The sequence below is a fragment of the Melospiza melodia genome, chromosome 26, assembly GCF_035770615.1.
Source record: "Melospiza melodia melodia isolate bMelMel2 chromosome 26, bMelMel2.pri, whole genome shotgun sequence".
Lineage (NCBI taxonomy): Eukaryota > Metazoa > Chordata > Aves > Passeriformes > Passerellidae > Melospiza > Melospiza melodia.
Window position 1 is genome coordinate 2,570,005 of NC_086219.1, and position 15,801 is coordinate 2,585,805.

Consider the following 15,801-nt stretch of genomic DNA (forward strand, 5'->3'; position numbering starts at 1 on the left):
TGAATTCCCCCTGAGCATGCCCAGGAGAATGACAAAAGCTTTAGGAGTAGGTGTAAGTTAATTCCTCACAGAAGAAAAAGCAGTTCCACTTACTTCAACCCCAGCTTCTTCTCAATAAGGTCTTTGAATTTATAGGCACCACCACCTGTGGCTTTGATGACTTTTGTCTCTGTATTGACAAGATGGTCTTTGATGAAATCTAGGCAGGTTTCAATGTAAGTGTTTTCAAATTTAATGAAGTGAAGTCGAGCTGTGATCTCCTCCTGGACAGATATTTCATACAAAGGTTCATTGTCTATGTCCTTCAAAAGAGAAAAGGATTTCTTAGAGAACATCAAGGTTAAATGCTGAACTACTGAACATCAATACTTGTGCTTTTCTTGCCCTTGAAACTGTGTTAATGCCATTAAACATAACACCTCAAGCTGTGGCAAAGAAGAATAGAGTTTCACAGCTCTTAATTCTCCTTAAGCTGAGATAATCAATTCTCCCATGTAGCTGACGTGCAGGAAATCCCTCTGCATGAGGAAACTTATTTCTGCACAGGAGCAGGGATTTTTAACAAAAGTACCACACTTACTGTCTTATTAAATATTTATTAAAATAAGTATTTTAATCAATTAAATATAAATAATAAAATTGAATATAAATAGTACCTGGCAATACAAACTGGCAATACAAACACTTCTCAGAAAGTTTTATATAAGCAAGTTATTAGATGGGTTTGGATATAATTTCTGTTCTAGCCAGTCCAGAATCTCACTCCTGTGAGTCAATCCCTGATGGAATTCTCACCTTTCCAGAATGATCAAAGGATCTCACTCTTGCCACTTTGTGCTGTACAGTTGAGTAATAAGCCAGCTTGGTTAATGAACCACCTGTTCATAAAGAGATGACAAGTTATGATTAATGCCTCACCTTGGAGCAAACAATAGAATTTGTGTTTATGTCAGCTCTTGGTTCTCCAGGTTTCCTCAGGTAAAGCCAGAGAAAATTAATGGGAATGCAGAAAGAATCCCTGCAGAAAGAATTCTTTGCTGAGGAACTTCTTGGCCTGCTTAACCCCCAGAGCATCACAGGAGGGAAAAGCTCCATAAATTCAGTTTGTGCCTGACTGATGTGGGTCGAGGATGAGCAGTGGAAATTCTCAATTAGCCAGGCTAATAACATGTACTGCTGTTATTCAAATTGTTTGGGAACTTTATGAAACCCCCCAAATCTGTACCAGGATTTTCTCAGCTGGTTTGGCACCACTGAGCAACGCCCCTCATGTGCACAGAGTATTTCAGAACAACACCTAAATAACATTCTCACCCTGCTTTTAGGGACAAATCTGCAAACTCCTGGCTGGTTAGAAAATGACCCTCTGTACTGAGTAATTATTTTGCAAGACTCATCTTGGCTTTGGGGTAAAGAATGCTCAGAGTGCTGTTTCTCAAGCACACAAAAGTGGAGATGTTAGCAACGTGCAAGTCTGAGCAGAGCAGCCTCATCACCCCCTTCAGGCCTGCAGTCTGCTCATGGCAATAAAACTTTCAAACTTTCAACTCTCCCCTTGAAAAAGAGTTCAACCCCTCGCCCTGTCTTGGCATCTGGCCTGCAGAAGTGGATTTCTGGGGTTACACTGAATAACTTCAATGTTTTCCAGCACAGTGCTCCAGGTCTGAGGGTAACTGTGATCCACTACTGGGTTAACATTAAAGTCCTGAAAGTAAATAAAAACCTGGCAATGTCAGATCCTAAATAATGGCTAAGTTCAGTGGCACTGCACTCTGCTGCCTAATAAAAACCAAGAAATGAAGCAGCAGAGGTGAAAGACACTGTCAGCTCTTCCACAATGCTCAAACATTTTTGTTAGGAAAATATTTGCAACCTGTAGGAGAAAAACAGGCAGTTCACTCCAGGAAAATTTAAGTGAGGTCAATGTAGAGTGACCATGGACAGAAACCTACATTGACAAAAGCAATAAAGCTCCCCTGACCTTGGATCTGATTTCAGTGTCCCAGGCACTGCTTTGAAGTTTCTGGTAAACAAAACCCACGGTCTGTTCTGCTAAAAGGTGAGGGCTGGCACAGCTTTTATGGGAAAGTTTCCCTCCACAGCTCCAAGCTGAGGCTCAGTGTTGGAATGTCACTTTCTTTACACCCACAATGACACAGGTGCTGCAGGAATTCCCCACCGGCCCCACGGGATGCAGAGCCACGGCTCTGTGCGTTATCCCCTTGCTCTCCCAGTTTTTAAAGACTTAAATCCATTCAGAACACCAGCTGAGACATGTAACTAGGTTTTATAACTAATCCCAGGACTCTAATTCCGAGCTGACCCGCACAAAGGGCCAGCTCCAGCTGTTATTTTCACAGGCGTGGAACCAGCAGCTCCCGAGGGGCTGAAGTGACACAACAACATTTTCTATTATGGTGCAGGTTTTATTCCTGCTCTCCCTGAGTCTCCAGCACACAGAGCAGTGTTCACCTGAGCAATAACAGCTTGCTTTTCTTTTCTCTGGCTTTTCTCCTAAAAACTTCTGCTGATCTTGAGGCAGTAAAAAGGAAAATGCGTGAAACGGCACTTGTGGCTTAGCGGGTGTCCGCAGAACCACTGCTGATCCCTGCACGGGAGGAACTGGGAAGAAACTCAGCCTGTCCCTGCACAGCTCCCTGTGTCACCCTGACAGGTGTCACCCTGACAGGTGTCACCCTGACAAGTGTCACCCTGCCCCGTGTGTCACCCTGTCCCGCATAGCGAAATCGCCAATGTTGGCTGCTCGGATGTACGCACAGGGCAGCGGGTGGTTTGGGGGTGATTGAGGCAGCAATGACAGACCCCGACACCCTGCCCTGCCCAGGCAATGCCACAGCCGCCGTCCCCGGCTCTTTTTGCTTCTTCCAGGCCGGTTCTGGGAGCCGGAGGAGCGCCCGCAGCATCCCGCGGGCCGCGGCCTGGGCCGGGGGGCGGCTGAGGGGCTCCGCACTCGGGCCTGGCGCACTGGGGCAGGGCCCGGCGCGCTCTGAGGGGGTGCAGCCGATGTTCCCCAGCCCCGCCGCCCCCCGGCCGGTCCGGCCGAGCCCTCCGAGCTCTCCCCCGTTCCCCCTTGGCCGCCAAGGGCAGCCCCGACCGGGCCACCCCGCCCGGCTCCCCGCGGCCCGTTACCCGCGCGGGGCCCGCCGGGATTTGTAGTGCCGCTGCTCGCCCCCGCCGCGCCGGTACCCGGCAGCAGGACTACAATTCCCGTCGTGCCCTGCGCCGCCCCCCATACCGCGCAACCCGCCGGGAGCTGTAGTGAGTCCGCGCCCACTCGCGCTGGCCCGCGTTTCGTGGGGGACTACATTTCCCAGCGTGCCCCGCGCGCGCCCGGCCCGGCCCACCGCGGGCCCCCTCACCGGGGCTGCAGCCGCCGCCCGTTCCCCGCCGCCGCCCCTCCCCGCAGGCCTCCCCCGCCCGGTTACCGATGTCTATGGCGAAGCGCTTGGCGTTCTCCAGATTGCGGAAGATCTCGTCGGGCGGGAGGGTGATGCTCTTGTCCAGGCTGCCGTGACCGCTGCCGCGCCCGCCCCGCTCCGCCATTTTGAACGCGACCCGCTCCCTCCCTCACCCCGGCCTCATCGGCATGCAAATGTATGCGCATAAATCTGCATACGAACGAGCGGAGGCGCGGGAGAATCAGGAGGGGAGAGCGCGCTGGCCCCGCCCACCGGTGGGGGGGCGTGGCCTGAGGGAGTCCGCCGTGAGGGGGCGGAAAAGCCGGGAGGGGACGGGGGGAGAATGGGGGCAAATATCGGGGAGGGGTCGGTGAGACCCCGGGGAGAACGGGGGTGGAACAGGGGGAGACCCCGCGGGGAACACGCCGGGGAGGGGTCCCTGAGACTCCAGGGGTGGAAATTGGAATGAAACTCTCGGCGAGGGCAAAGAGATCCCCGGGGAAAACTGAGGGGGAAAAGGGCGGAGAGACCCCCGGGGGAAATTGAAGGGGGACCCCAGGGAAGGGGCGAGGAGACCCCCGGGGACGGGGAGAGACCGATACACGGAGCAGCCCCTGGTTTGGCGTGTCCCCTCTAGCCAAACCCCTGAATTTTAACCCCCCGCGTGTTTCCAGGTGATTTATGACCCGGATACATCCCCAGGAATGTGAATTTGTGCCCTGGAAAACTTTATTTAAATTAAATAAAAGTACTTTCTGTGTTTGGTGTCCCTGCCTGTCACAAAGGGTTGGAGTTAGGTGATATTTAAGGTGCCTCCCAACCAAACCATTCCATGATTTTTGTCACCCTCGCAGTGACCTTTCTTGCTCTGAATTCCCAGAGAATTGGCTGCTCGGGCGTGCTGTTATTTTTGTCTCACATTGAGAGAGCTGGGGTTTGATATTCCCGAGCTGTGGAAAACAGCATTGCAGAGGTCCTGATGGGAAATTTGGTGTTAAATATGAATATCTCTGCTTTCACTGGAATCTGTCTCGTGTCAGTTGACCACAGGGAAACCAGCTGTAAAAACTACTTAAAAAAAAAAAGAATTACTTTGTTTTGATTAACCAGATTTTTATTTATTTTTGACCTTTAAAAGTTTCTGCAACTTCTGATGTTCAAGACAACTCTGGCACAGGTCATACATTGGTGCAGCTTGCACAGAACACATCATAACATCCTCCAAGGACAGTAACAAATTCCCATTTTCCCCTGGCAAAAGGGTACCAAAAATTAAATATAATTTATACACCTGCCTTTCATGAAAGACTTAAATAAATATTTCTTTTACAATGGACAGCACAGCTGTAACTTCCAGTCCTATAAGGACACAAAAACGAGCTCCTGCCTTTACAAAAGGCACACACACACATCCTGAACCTCACAAACAGCCCTGGCTCGTGAGCAAGACATCCCGAGGAATTTCCTCTACACAGTTTTGCGCTATGGTTTAACCATTCTCAGAGCGTGCTCAGTACACACTATAAATGTTATAGATTATAAATATTATCGATTATAAATATTATAAATATTATAGAACCCCTCGTGGCGCCATGGGAAGGCCAGATTCCCCAATGTGTCCCGTGAGACACATTCCAGGCGTGGATGCCCTGGGAGGAAAATGAGAGAGGAAAACTGGGAATTCTGACCATCCCAGGGTTACAGCATTCCCAGCAGAGGTACAGGGACAACCTCACAGAGGTTGAGAGCAGCCAAGCCCTCCCAGCAGGAGGATCCAGCTCACATTCATTCCCTCAGAACAACTTTCTCTCCACGCCACGGGATGGCTGCAGTCCCTCAGGGAGAAGGGGAGGAGAGCAATGACCTGCTCAAAAAAGGGGAAACATTCTTCCCTACTCGTGAGAGGAGCAAGGGTGACTTGTACAGCAAGTCATGGGCTCCTCTGAAATACGGAAAAGTCCAAAAATCACAGAATTGGGAAATGCTGGCGCGTCCCGAGGCTGTGGCATCACTGCAGTGCTGGAGGAAGAGGCAGAGTCCCCAAGTGCCACCTGCCACCTCCAGGAGTGGCAGCTCAGCTTCTCCATGGGATGGAGGGATGGGAATTGCAGAGGAGCCCATCGGGATTATCCTGCTGAGGGCTCCTGGAATGGGCTGCAAGGGCGGGAGAGGAGGAAATGTTACACGGGGAGACGCTTTTCCTAAAGGAAAAGGGAGTGAGAGGGATAGGGGATGGGATCAGTGGGGTGGGATCAGTCGGGTGGGATGGGATTGATGGGATAGGATGGGATCAATGGGATAGGATGGGATCAATGGGATAGGATGGGATGGGATCAGTGGGATGGGATCGATGGGATGGGATGGGATCGATGGGATGGGATGGGATGGGATCGATGGGATGGGATGGGATCGATGGGATGGGATAGGATGGGATCAATGGGATTGGGTGGGATGGGATCAATGGGATTGGGTGGGATGGGATGGGCAGCACTCACCTCACCCATATCCCAGCTCGCTCACAGCCATTCCTCCCACGATTTCTCCTTTTTCCCTCTCAGAGCTGGGCCGGTCCCTCTGAAATCCCTTCTCCAGACAGTTCCGGCTGCTGTAAATCCCACCCGAGGTTGCCGAGCTGTAACACAGAAGGGAAGGTGAGGGCAGGTGAGGGCAGGTGAGCAGCGAGGTTCCCCCAGCCCCGCACATTTGTGTCCCTTCCCTTCTCAGGTACTCACCCTCCGGGCCACGGGATGCTGTCCTGGCTTGGGACAGACGTCCAGGGACAGAGCAGCGTTATCCCAAGGGCTGCTCCCAGCTCGGAGTGCGGAAAGCAGCCGGGATCTGCCCTATTTATACCCGGCAGCCGCATTACAAAGCCTAGGTCCGGAGAGAGCCGCGGTTTCCCACAGTCTGCAGCCAATCCGTGCGTGCCCGGGACAATGGGAAAGCATCCATTACGGCATGGCAAATTGGCTGTGAATCGCCTGGGGATAATACCCCGCTCCCAGAGGAGCAGGTGGGCCGGGGAGCGGGGCACACAATGGGCTTTGGCATCGCGGAGCTGGGCAGGGAACGTGGGAAAGCGTTGCCCGTCTTTATCATCCGGCTTCTGCCTGATGTCGGGAGCTGCCACAGCTCAATGTGCTGCCTTTTCCCAGGCTGGGCTGAAATGAGGCACAGAGCACTGATCCCCAGGAGGAGATAATGCTCTGCGCCCCAAAGAGAGGCTGAAAAGGGAAAGATGCAGAATTAGAGGGGCTAAACCCTTTCATTGACATTAAACCGTGCTTAGATGAATACAGTACCAGATAATTTTAAGGCTAAAATCGAGGGGAGAGCCCTTCAAACAGTTAGCTTGGAATATTTTCCTGTGTACTGCTGAAAGTCCCTCTGTAAGTTATACCCAGAGCTCTTCCTTGCTTTTGTTTGGGTAATCTGGGCTTTCCTACGTGTGGCATGTCGTGATTGTGATGTCTTTCCCAAACACGTCCTGTTTAATTTTATGCCACTTTGTAAATGCCTCGCTGTTCCTGAGCCTCCACCTAAATATATTTCCCATTTACAGACAACTGAGAGGGAGCAAAAAGTCAATTCCTGACTGTCATTTTGCTCTATTATCCCATTTTTCAGGTTGTTCCACAGGTGTGAGGCCCTCCTGTGGCTCTGCTCAGTTTTGGGATTTCTCTGCAATGAAGGAGAAAGGACCAGGCAGGATCCTGGATTGGAGATGCCTTGGGGCAATATTTATTATTTTTTTTCCAGGCTGTTTTAGGCTGCCAGCTCAGGTTTGCTGCCCCCTTCCAGCACAACCCAGTACAAACTCAGTCGTGTTCAGGATCTGTCAGGCGTGGGAGGCCTCACGCTGTTTTTGAACACCTGTTTCTTACAACATTGATGGAAACCCTGCTTATTTCTTGTGTCTGCCTTTCAAAATCAGACAGGAAACCTCTGATTTAACAATCAGAGCATCCCTCCCCTGGCCAAACCTGTGTCTGTGGATACCTGGATAGCAAAGTGTCCCATCACACTGGTGAATAAAAGGATATAATTCTGCTAAAGGTGATCCTGTACTTTTAATTATTAACCTGAAGATTTTAAAGCCTTTCCCACAATTTCCACAAGCCAGGTGTGTTCCCTTCCCAGCCCAAAGACACTTTATGTTTAGATGGATCACTTAGGGCACAACAGTTTTAATTCTTGGTTATCAAAATGGTTTGATGGTTGTCAAAAACCATAACTGAACACCATGAGTCCCATTCAAAATCAGCTCACTGAATTATTTTGTCAGCTTGTAATCTGCAGTATTCCTGCAGTAATCTGCAGTATTCCTTGGTGCTGGGGCTATCCCTGGCTGCAGGTGTGGGAAATGGATTTGTAGAAAATTCTTAAAATTTGATAGAAGGTTTATGTAGCTTGTATTTGTATATAAATTTTGAGATAGGAAATATTAATTTATAAATGTCATAGAATAGGATAGGATAAACGTTGTTGAGAGAGAAAGTGAATTAGAAATAAGTTTTTGAGGATGGTTTTGTAAGTAAGATTAGATATTTTAGATAAATAGAATGATGAAAGGTGTATTGTTGTAGGACTTATGAGGGATAATTTCAGATTATTAATTTTAAGGTATTTAAAGCTAATAGGCTAAGAAAGACTTAAAGTGTGTTGTAATTAAAAAATAGCTAACTTCTAATATTATAACAAAATATTATTGCATTTTAATAAATGATATTACAATTTTATAAATTCTATTATTATAATTTTATAAATTATTATAACAAATTATAATATCTGTAGCATCTCACCCTTCTAATAAGACTAAAAATGGAATAAAAATTTTTAAAACACCTCTCAGTTACCCCATCTCTGAGTCAAAAAAAAAAAAAAAGTTAAACCCAAAAATGTTAAAAATTAAAAGTGTTAAGGGAATTAATCCTGGCGTTGTTCCTCAGCTCACAGCAATCCCACAGGTTCCCCTCTGGAACCAATCAAACATGCACCTGTTGCTAAACCATCTCTAGACCATGTTCCAAAGCAGCAAAAACACGAGAAGCAACGAGATAATTATTGTTTTCATTTCTCTCTGAGCCTTCTCAGCTTCCCAGGAGAAGAAATCCCGGCAAAGGTATTTTTCAGAAAACATCATGGAATTTTCAGAAAATATAACGGAAAATACAGAAAATATCATGAAAAATACAGAAAAACTCCGGAATTTGGGGGTGTTTGGGAGCAGAGGGCTGCTGTGCGCCTGGCTCAGCATCCCCAGCGGATGGAGGGGGCTGCCAGGATTTCCCATTTTGCTGCCCGACAATGGAAGTGTGCCTGGGAGGGTCCTGGGGAGAGTCCCCCGCCCGCAGCACCATCTGCAGGAAGGGATCAGCCTTTAATCACCCCCAGCCCTTCGGAGCGTTGTGCTGGGGACAGCGTGGCATTCCTCAAACCCGCTCATTTCATATTTCCAGCGCTGGAAATTGGGTCAGAGCTTCCCTCCCCTCTGCCAGCATCCTCCCATGTCCAGCATCCTCCTTCCTCCCCATCCCCTGCTGTCCCTTCATCCCCGGAGGGATCCAAAAGAAATCCCAGGATGGGATCCAGAAAATCCCATTCCTCACTTCCCTCTGCAGCAACAGCACAAGCACATGCATGGATTCAACTTTTAATTTTTGAGAGGAATGGTGGATTTGTCTTTCCAAACCAGCTGTGGTAGATAAAACTGAGAAATAAAAGAAACAATGGGAAGGATTCCACTGATTGATGGATGGAAAAGGGTATTTGCTTTTACAAATCAACTTTAGGTTTGCTGATAAATTAAGTTAGACATTGAGAGGTGAAAGAAGCGATGGGGAAGAAAAGCCCCTGAATTCCATAAGAATTAAAAATGAAATGGGAGGTTTGTACATTAAGAGGGGAATCTTTGGTATCAGGGAGTCTGAACCTCTCAAGTAGCTCAGAAATGGGGAAAGACCCCTAAATTCCATAAGAATTAAAAATTAAAAGGGAGGGTTGTACATTAAGAGGGGAATCTTTGGTATCAGGACGTCTGAACCTCTCAAGTACCTCAGAAATTGGGAAAGAGAGAAGGGAAATGTGGCTGGAAATTGGGATAAAAAGGAGCCTGTGTCCTCCAAAAATTGGAGAGACCCCAGGGGATGCCCCATGGCCTCTCCCTTTATTCAAATAAAGCAAAAAGGGACACCTCTGTCTCCTTTTTGGACATGAATCTGTGGTGTTTGTGGATTAATTTTCTTAACAAGGGGAGCTCAGTGTGCTGCGATGGAGCAACAGGTCTGGAGGAGGGTGGGCTACCAGCAAAGAGCTTGGAAACTCAGAATTTCCTTGTCAAGCCCAGAATTTCCTTGTCAAGCCCAGAATTTCCTTGTCAAACCCAGAATTTCCTTGCCAAGACCAGAATTTCCTTGTCAAACCCATTATTTCCCTGTCTGTGTCACTCAGATTTAAAAAGCAGTGCCCTATACCTCTGTGGCTACCAGCACACAACTCATAGCTCACACCAATTTCAGAGCATTTTCATTTTAGACCATTTCCTACATCCATGCCAGCCTGTCTCCCAGATGCCACTGACGGCGTTTTTAAAGAAATAATTACGATTTTAAAATGTTTTTTTTTTCCCCCCTTCCCTTAAATGGTTTAAAATCTTTCTGACAACCCCTCTTGAGACACCTATTTAGTGTCAAAGAGCATAACGTTCCCAAGTTTTAAAAGGGCCTTGGCATAATACTGATCGATCAATGTGCTCCTTGGGAAAAAGAGCTCTCCAGATGGTCCATCGGGACAGGAATTGCTGCTCCTCACAATGAGGAGCCAAAAAAGCGTCACTAATGTGGGCTGTTGTGAGGCACGCTTCCTTTGTGGGCCTCTGAATGCCCTAAATAGGGAAGAAAGTGTGGGAAACTCCGAGAAACTCAGGCCCACACTCTGAGGTTAATAGGGGCTTTGTCAGCGGAGTATTCCTGAGCTGTGGGATCAGCATAATAAACAACATTTTCCCTAAGGGTGGGAATGTGTTGGGAGCAGGGGAGAGTCACCCCAGGGGCAGGAGGAGGCCTGAGAGGCTTTGAGTTCAATTATGAGAAGTGATAATAATTAATAAATTGTAAACATAACCTTTGGTGCGCAGGGGCTGGGCAGGTTGGAGGTCTGGCTTTTAGCTCGGGGGTAATTGGTAAATTAAAGCCCAGAGGGGGCAAGGCTGGGCTTGGTGGTGAGAGGAATGGTGGATTTGTCTTAATGGACAAGCTGTGGGGCTGCTGGTAGATAAAAACCAGCACTGGGAGAGGAAAGAAACAATGGGGAAGATTCCACCGGTTGACGAATGGGAAAAGATATTTGCTTTTACAAATAAAACTTTAGGTTTGCTGAGAAATGAAATTAGACATTGAACTATGAAAGAAACAATGGGGAAAAAAAACCCTAAATTCTGTAAGAATTAAAAATTAAAAGAGAGGGTTGTATATTAGAGGGAAGTCTTTGGTATCAGGTGTATCAGGAAGTTTGAACCTCCCAAGTACCTCAGAAATGGGGAAAGACCCCTAAATTCTGTAAGAATTTAAAATTAAAAGGGATGGTTATACATTAGAGGGGAAATCTTTGGTATCAGGGCATTTTGGGAAGTGTGTGTCTCTCAAGCACCTCAGAAATGGAGAAAACCCCCCAAATTCTGTAAGAATTAAAAATTAACAGGGAAGGTTGTATATTAGAGGGAAATCTTTGGGAAATCTTTGGTGTCAGGTGTATCAGGACGTCTGAACCTCTCAAGTACCTCAGAAATGGGGAAAGAGAGAAGGGAAATGTGGCTGGGAAATTGGGATAAAAAGGAGACTGGGTCCTCCAAAAATTAGAGAGATCCCAGGGGGATATCCCATGGCCTCTCCCTTTATTTGAATAAAGTAAAAGGGATTCCTCTGTCTCCTTTTTGGACATAAACCTCTGGTGTTTGTGGATTAATTTTCCTAACAATGGAAAGCAAAAGGGGACACCTGCACCACTTGGACCACAAAAAGCAGCTTTTCCCGTGGGGTTTGGTCCCTTCCCAGTGCCCAGGAAGGAGAAATTTAATGTTTCTCTGCCTCACACTCATTTTTCACCCAACCTGCAGAGCTGTGACCCTCACACCTGGTTCCTTGGATGGATTCCTATCCCTAGAAGAGCAGCCACGTGTGGCTGTGGTTCCAGCAGCGCACCTCAGGCTGGGCTGAGCCTGAATTCCCCCAAAATGCCCTAATTAGGCTTGATTTAAATCCCCCCAGGCATGGACAACAGCTGGAGTTTGCTGGAGTGCAGGAGCCTGTGCTAATTGGCAAGGACAAGTTGAGCACACAGAGGTTGGAGTGACTTCTTCAAGCTCGCTAAGCAACCCAAAAATATCTCTTGTGAATTATTTAGCAGCTCATTAGGAAGAATGAATCTGGAGCACTGGTAGAGACCTGTACCAAACCCCCACCTTGGAGAGCACTCAACCAGCCTGCGCAGAAATAGAACTGTTAGGAAAATTAATCCACAAACACCAGAGGTTTATGTCCAAAAAGGAGACAGAGGGGTCATTTTTGGCTTTATTTGAATAAAGAGAGAGGCTCCTCTGTCTCCTTTTTGGTCATAAACCTCTGGTGTTTGTGGATTAATTTTCCTAACGAAACCAAAATGATCCACGGCCCAAAATGAGGCAGAGCAGCACATCCCTGTTTGTTTTTTGGGGCATTTCTGTGTGGTTAACAGAGGATTTCACCACAAAGCCAGCGAGGACTGGGCAGGCTCAGTGTTGGATGCAGTTTGATCTGTCAGCTGAGCAGATCCCAGGTTACTTTTGACAAGATCGGGTATTGAGTGTTTGCTTTTGTTTGGGAGCAAACCCTGAGTTTCAAACCTTGAAATGCAGATTTTCAAGGGCAGCTTTCCCAGGGAGTCTGAGGAAAGTTGGATTTTTGACCAAAATTTGTGTTTTGTGCTGTTCCTGTATCTCTGAAAGAAGGAGAGGGTACCCTATCATAAACCCAAACCAGTGAATTACTGTGTTTAGAAAATCCTTTTGTGAAACGATTATTTGTGCAGATTTATTTTGGAGAGAAGGTAAAATAAAAGGAAATAATTTAGGAGAGGAAATGCTTCCTCAGCCTCTCCTAATTATACTTTTAGCCAGATGTGGGCTAATTTCACTTCAGTAAAGGGAGCCTAACAGAATTTGTGTCATAAAATTAAACCAGCAAAATTAGTTCAGGTTGCTTCAAAGATCCCCCAAGCTGAGGCAGGTGCCAAACCCTTTGGAAGTTATTGGGAAATTTGCACAGGCAGAAAGCACAAGGCTGATCTCTGCTTGGTGGAAAAATTAGTGGGGGAAATGAAGTTGGCATTGGAATCAGTGATTTGTTGGAGGCTCAATAGGTCGCTGTTAAATCTGAAAAGTTGCCACTTTTCAGCACCCCACTTCAATTTCACTTCCATTTTGATTTTTTGATAATTTTTCCAGAGGTTGCTTCCTCACAGGATCTGAGATCCAGCTCTGCCAAAGGGATTTCCCAGGTGTAATTCATGTACATTATTCATGTACATTATTCATGTACATTATTCATGTATTGGAGTGAAGGGCTCAGATCTGACACCTCGTGATGCTTCCCCACCCCAGCAGTGCCAGCCCTTTTAATCATCCCAAAGCAAAGCATTAATGACTAAGACCATTTTTATTGTACTGTACAGCGAAGACATGCAGGTTGAACATCACACAGGATGAATACATCACAACTTTATAAAAGCTTTTTAAGCTCCTTAGCAGTGCTCAGTGAATGATTATAAAGTACTTATTGCCTCCCTCCCTCCCTTCCTTCCTTCCCCTTTTCCTTAAGGTATAGCAGAGGTATTTCCTTTACAAAAGGCACCAATTATCCCTCAAATGAGAGCAGCACAAAGTGAATTGTCCCCAGAGCTCTCTGTGATCATCACAACTCTCTGTAAGAAGGACACTAAAAACAGCAGAGGAGCTTCGGCAGAATCAGCATTTCTTAATGACATCTTTCACTCAAAAGGGAAAGGCTCAATCCCCTCTTTATGATACAAAACACATTCTCCGAAGGGCTCCTTCTTGGAGGAAGGTCAATACATTATCAGGAGACAATGGAGCACTTGAACTGTGACCCAGGCAGTCAGCAGAAAGATTTCCACTGACAGCCCAGTGATGGAAACCAAAGGTCACCTGCTCTCTAAATCACCACAGAACTTGGTCCTGCCTTTGGCCAGGAGCCACCAATAAAAGCAACAAATTTGCTGCAAGATACACCCAAAATCCTTCACTATGAAGGGAAACCACCCAGCGACCCTCATTTCTGCTGACAGAAAAAAAAAAAAAAAAACCACAATAACCACCCCTCTCCTCCCACCTTTGGAAAGCAACGTTTCCTACTTCGAAGAGGAACTAACAAACCACAGGTCCCTCTGGTTTTTTTTTTTTGGAGCAAAAACGTGGGAATAAAGTTCAGCATCTCTACCAGGGTCTCCAGATGGTGGGAGCAGCAGGCAGGCTCTTCTGGGCAGGCTGTTTTCTGGGGGGCACACAGGGAGACAGGGGGGAGCCGCGCAGAGCTGCAGGGTGGGAGGCATCTGCAGCCAGCTGGGCCTTGCAGAAGTGCTTGATCAGCTGCACCTGGGTCTCCTTCTTGGGCTCGTAGTAGGACAGAAAGTGCATGGCCTCCTTGAGGCACCGCAGGTAGCCGCTGTTAAAGTCCTGCTCTGGGCTCTTGTGCAGGAAACCTGAGAGAGAAAGGAAAAGCAAATGCTGGGGGTTAAAATCATGACCAAAACATGTCCAAATCATGACCAAAACATGACCAAAACATGACCAAATCATGACCAAATCATCACCAAAACATGGGGCACGACCCAACACCCTTCATCACCCAGTGACCCTGGCATCAGTGGCATTCCTGAGCCTGGCACGTGCTGGGCACAGCCACACTTTTGGGGGAAGGTGGGAAAGGGAGGGAAACCCTGCTGGGAGCTCAAATCAACAATTTGTGCAGTGACTTTCACGTGCCCGGGGTGCTCCATCCCCTGCCCTGGCTGGATCTGCTAGAGAGCAGCTCCAGGTGAGCAATACCTGCCCTGCTCTCACCTTTTTGGTCCTGCAGCTGGCTCTGCTGCTTCAGGTAGCTGACAGCCACTTCCAGGATGTCGGCTTTCTCCAGCTTGGAGTTGGGCTGGTGCCTCTGGAACTCCTTCTCCAGGAGCAGCTTCAGCTGCTCGATGCTGCTGTTAATGCGGTCCCGGCGCATCTTCTCCACCACCGGCTTCCTCAGCTGCAAAAAGCAAAGGGAGAGAGCCCTGTGATTAAAGGATCCTCTCCCTGACCCTCCATTGGATTCCTCAGCTGTGGGAGAGGGAGCAGATCTTCAGAGATTTGCTGAGATCTAACCCAGTTTCCCCTCTGATGCTCTGGTATCTTCAACGATGCGTATTTTTGGCAGGAGAGCTGTGTGATGCTGCCTGCCCATTTCCCACTCGTTTTAATTTTTAAAAAATCTATACAATCCTCCTTATGTCTCTTTAACATATTTGCTCTCCCCCAGACCTCTTCTCCCACGTTATATTTATTTTCTACGAGCAGGCCAGCCCTTCCAACCCCCTCTGGGGCCCTACTTACTTTATTCTTTTCCTTTGGCAGCAGCTTCTCCTCCATGTGGATCATGAGAGCATTGCTGGGAGCCATTGCGAGCGCTCAGCCCTGGGCACAGACCCCAGGCAGCTGCTGTGTGCCGAGCGTGATGAGATGCTCTGGCAGCTCCCAAATCCCTCTATTTATACCCGGGGAGCCCGGGCAGATACGTGAGTGTGGGGATGGCCGGTGTTTCCCACAGCCCCGCAGCCAATCCAGCCCCGCACAGGGACAATGGGGGAAGCATCCATTAGTGCATGGTACATTGATTGCCAATGCCCCCGGGGAGAATAACCTTCTGCCCACGCTGCTGGTGGAGCGTGGGGCTGGGAAAGCGCCGAGCCTCCAGCTGGTTGGGCTGGCATCAGTGGCATCCCCGAGCCTGGCATGTGCCTGGCACGGCGGAGCAGGCACGCTTTTGGGGAAGGTGGGAAAGGGAGGGAAACCCTGCTGGAGTGTAAATCAACAGCCCCAGGGACATCTCTGCCCTTCCCAGAGCTTGGAGGAGCTCTGTGTGTGTGTGTTGAGTTTGTGTGTGTGTGTGTTGGGTTTGTGAGATTCTCCAGGACAAGGTGAGAGATGAGAATCTGACTCCATGTTCTCAGCAGGATGATTTATTATTCTATTCTATTCTATTCTATTCTATTCTATTCTATTCTATTCTATTCTATTCTATTCTATTCTATTCTATTCCATTCCATTCCATTCCATTCCATTCCATTCCATTCC

At 47.9% G+C, this 15,801-nt stretch overlaps 2 protein-coding genes and 1 long non-coding RNA gene across 3 annotated transcripts in view; all 3 read right to left on the reverse strand.

The window, feature by feature from the left end:
• PANK4 (pantothenate kinase 4 (inactive)) overlaps positions 1 to 3,606 on the reverse strand; it is an 18,369-nt gene extending 14,763 nt beyond the window's left edge. Inside the window, exons 1-3 of the mRNA XM_063177196.1 lie at positions 3,447 to 3,606; positions 796 to 878; positions 94 to 302 (exon numbers count right to left, since the gene is read on the reverse strand). Of these exons, the coding sequence (XP_063033266.1) occupies positions 94 to 302; positions 796 to 878; positions 3,447 to 3,564 (410 nt within the window). The 5' untranslated portion in view covers positions 3,565 to 3,606. The remainder of the gene's footprint in view (positions 1 to 93; positions 303 to 795; positions 879 to 3,446) is intronic.
• Positions 3,607 to 5,006: 1,400 nt separating this feature from the next.
• Positions 5,007 to 6,226, reverse strand: LOC134429722 (uncharacterized). The gene is made up of 3 exons (XR_010030639.1): positions 6,152 to 6,226; positions 5,915 to 6,051; positions 5,007 to 5,573 (listed from the first exon to the last, which is right to left on the reverse strand). It is a non-coding gene; the product is annotated as an uncharacterized LOC134429722 (long non-coding RNA).
• A 7,679-nt stretch (positions 6,227 to 13,905) lies between these two features.
• On the reverse strand, positions 13,906 to 15,126 carry HES5 (hes family bHLH transcription factor 5). The gene is made up of 3 exons (XM_063176989.1): positions 15,061 to 15,126; positions 14,533 to 14,716; positions 13,906 to 14,171 (listed from the first exon to the last, which is right to left on the reverse strand). Exons 1-3 carry the CDS (start codon positions 15,124 to 15,126, stop codon positions 13,906 to 13,908), a joined length of 516 nt encoding a protein of 171 aa, XP_063033059.1.
• Between the last annotated feature and the right edge of the window lie 675 nt (positions 15,127 to 15,801).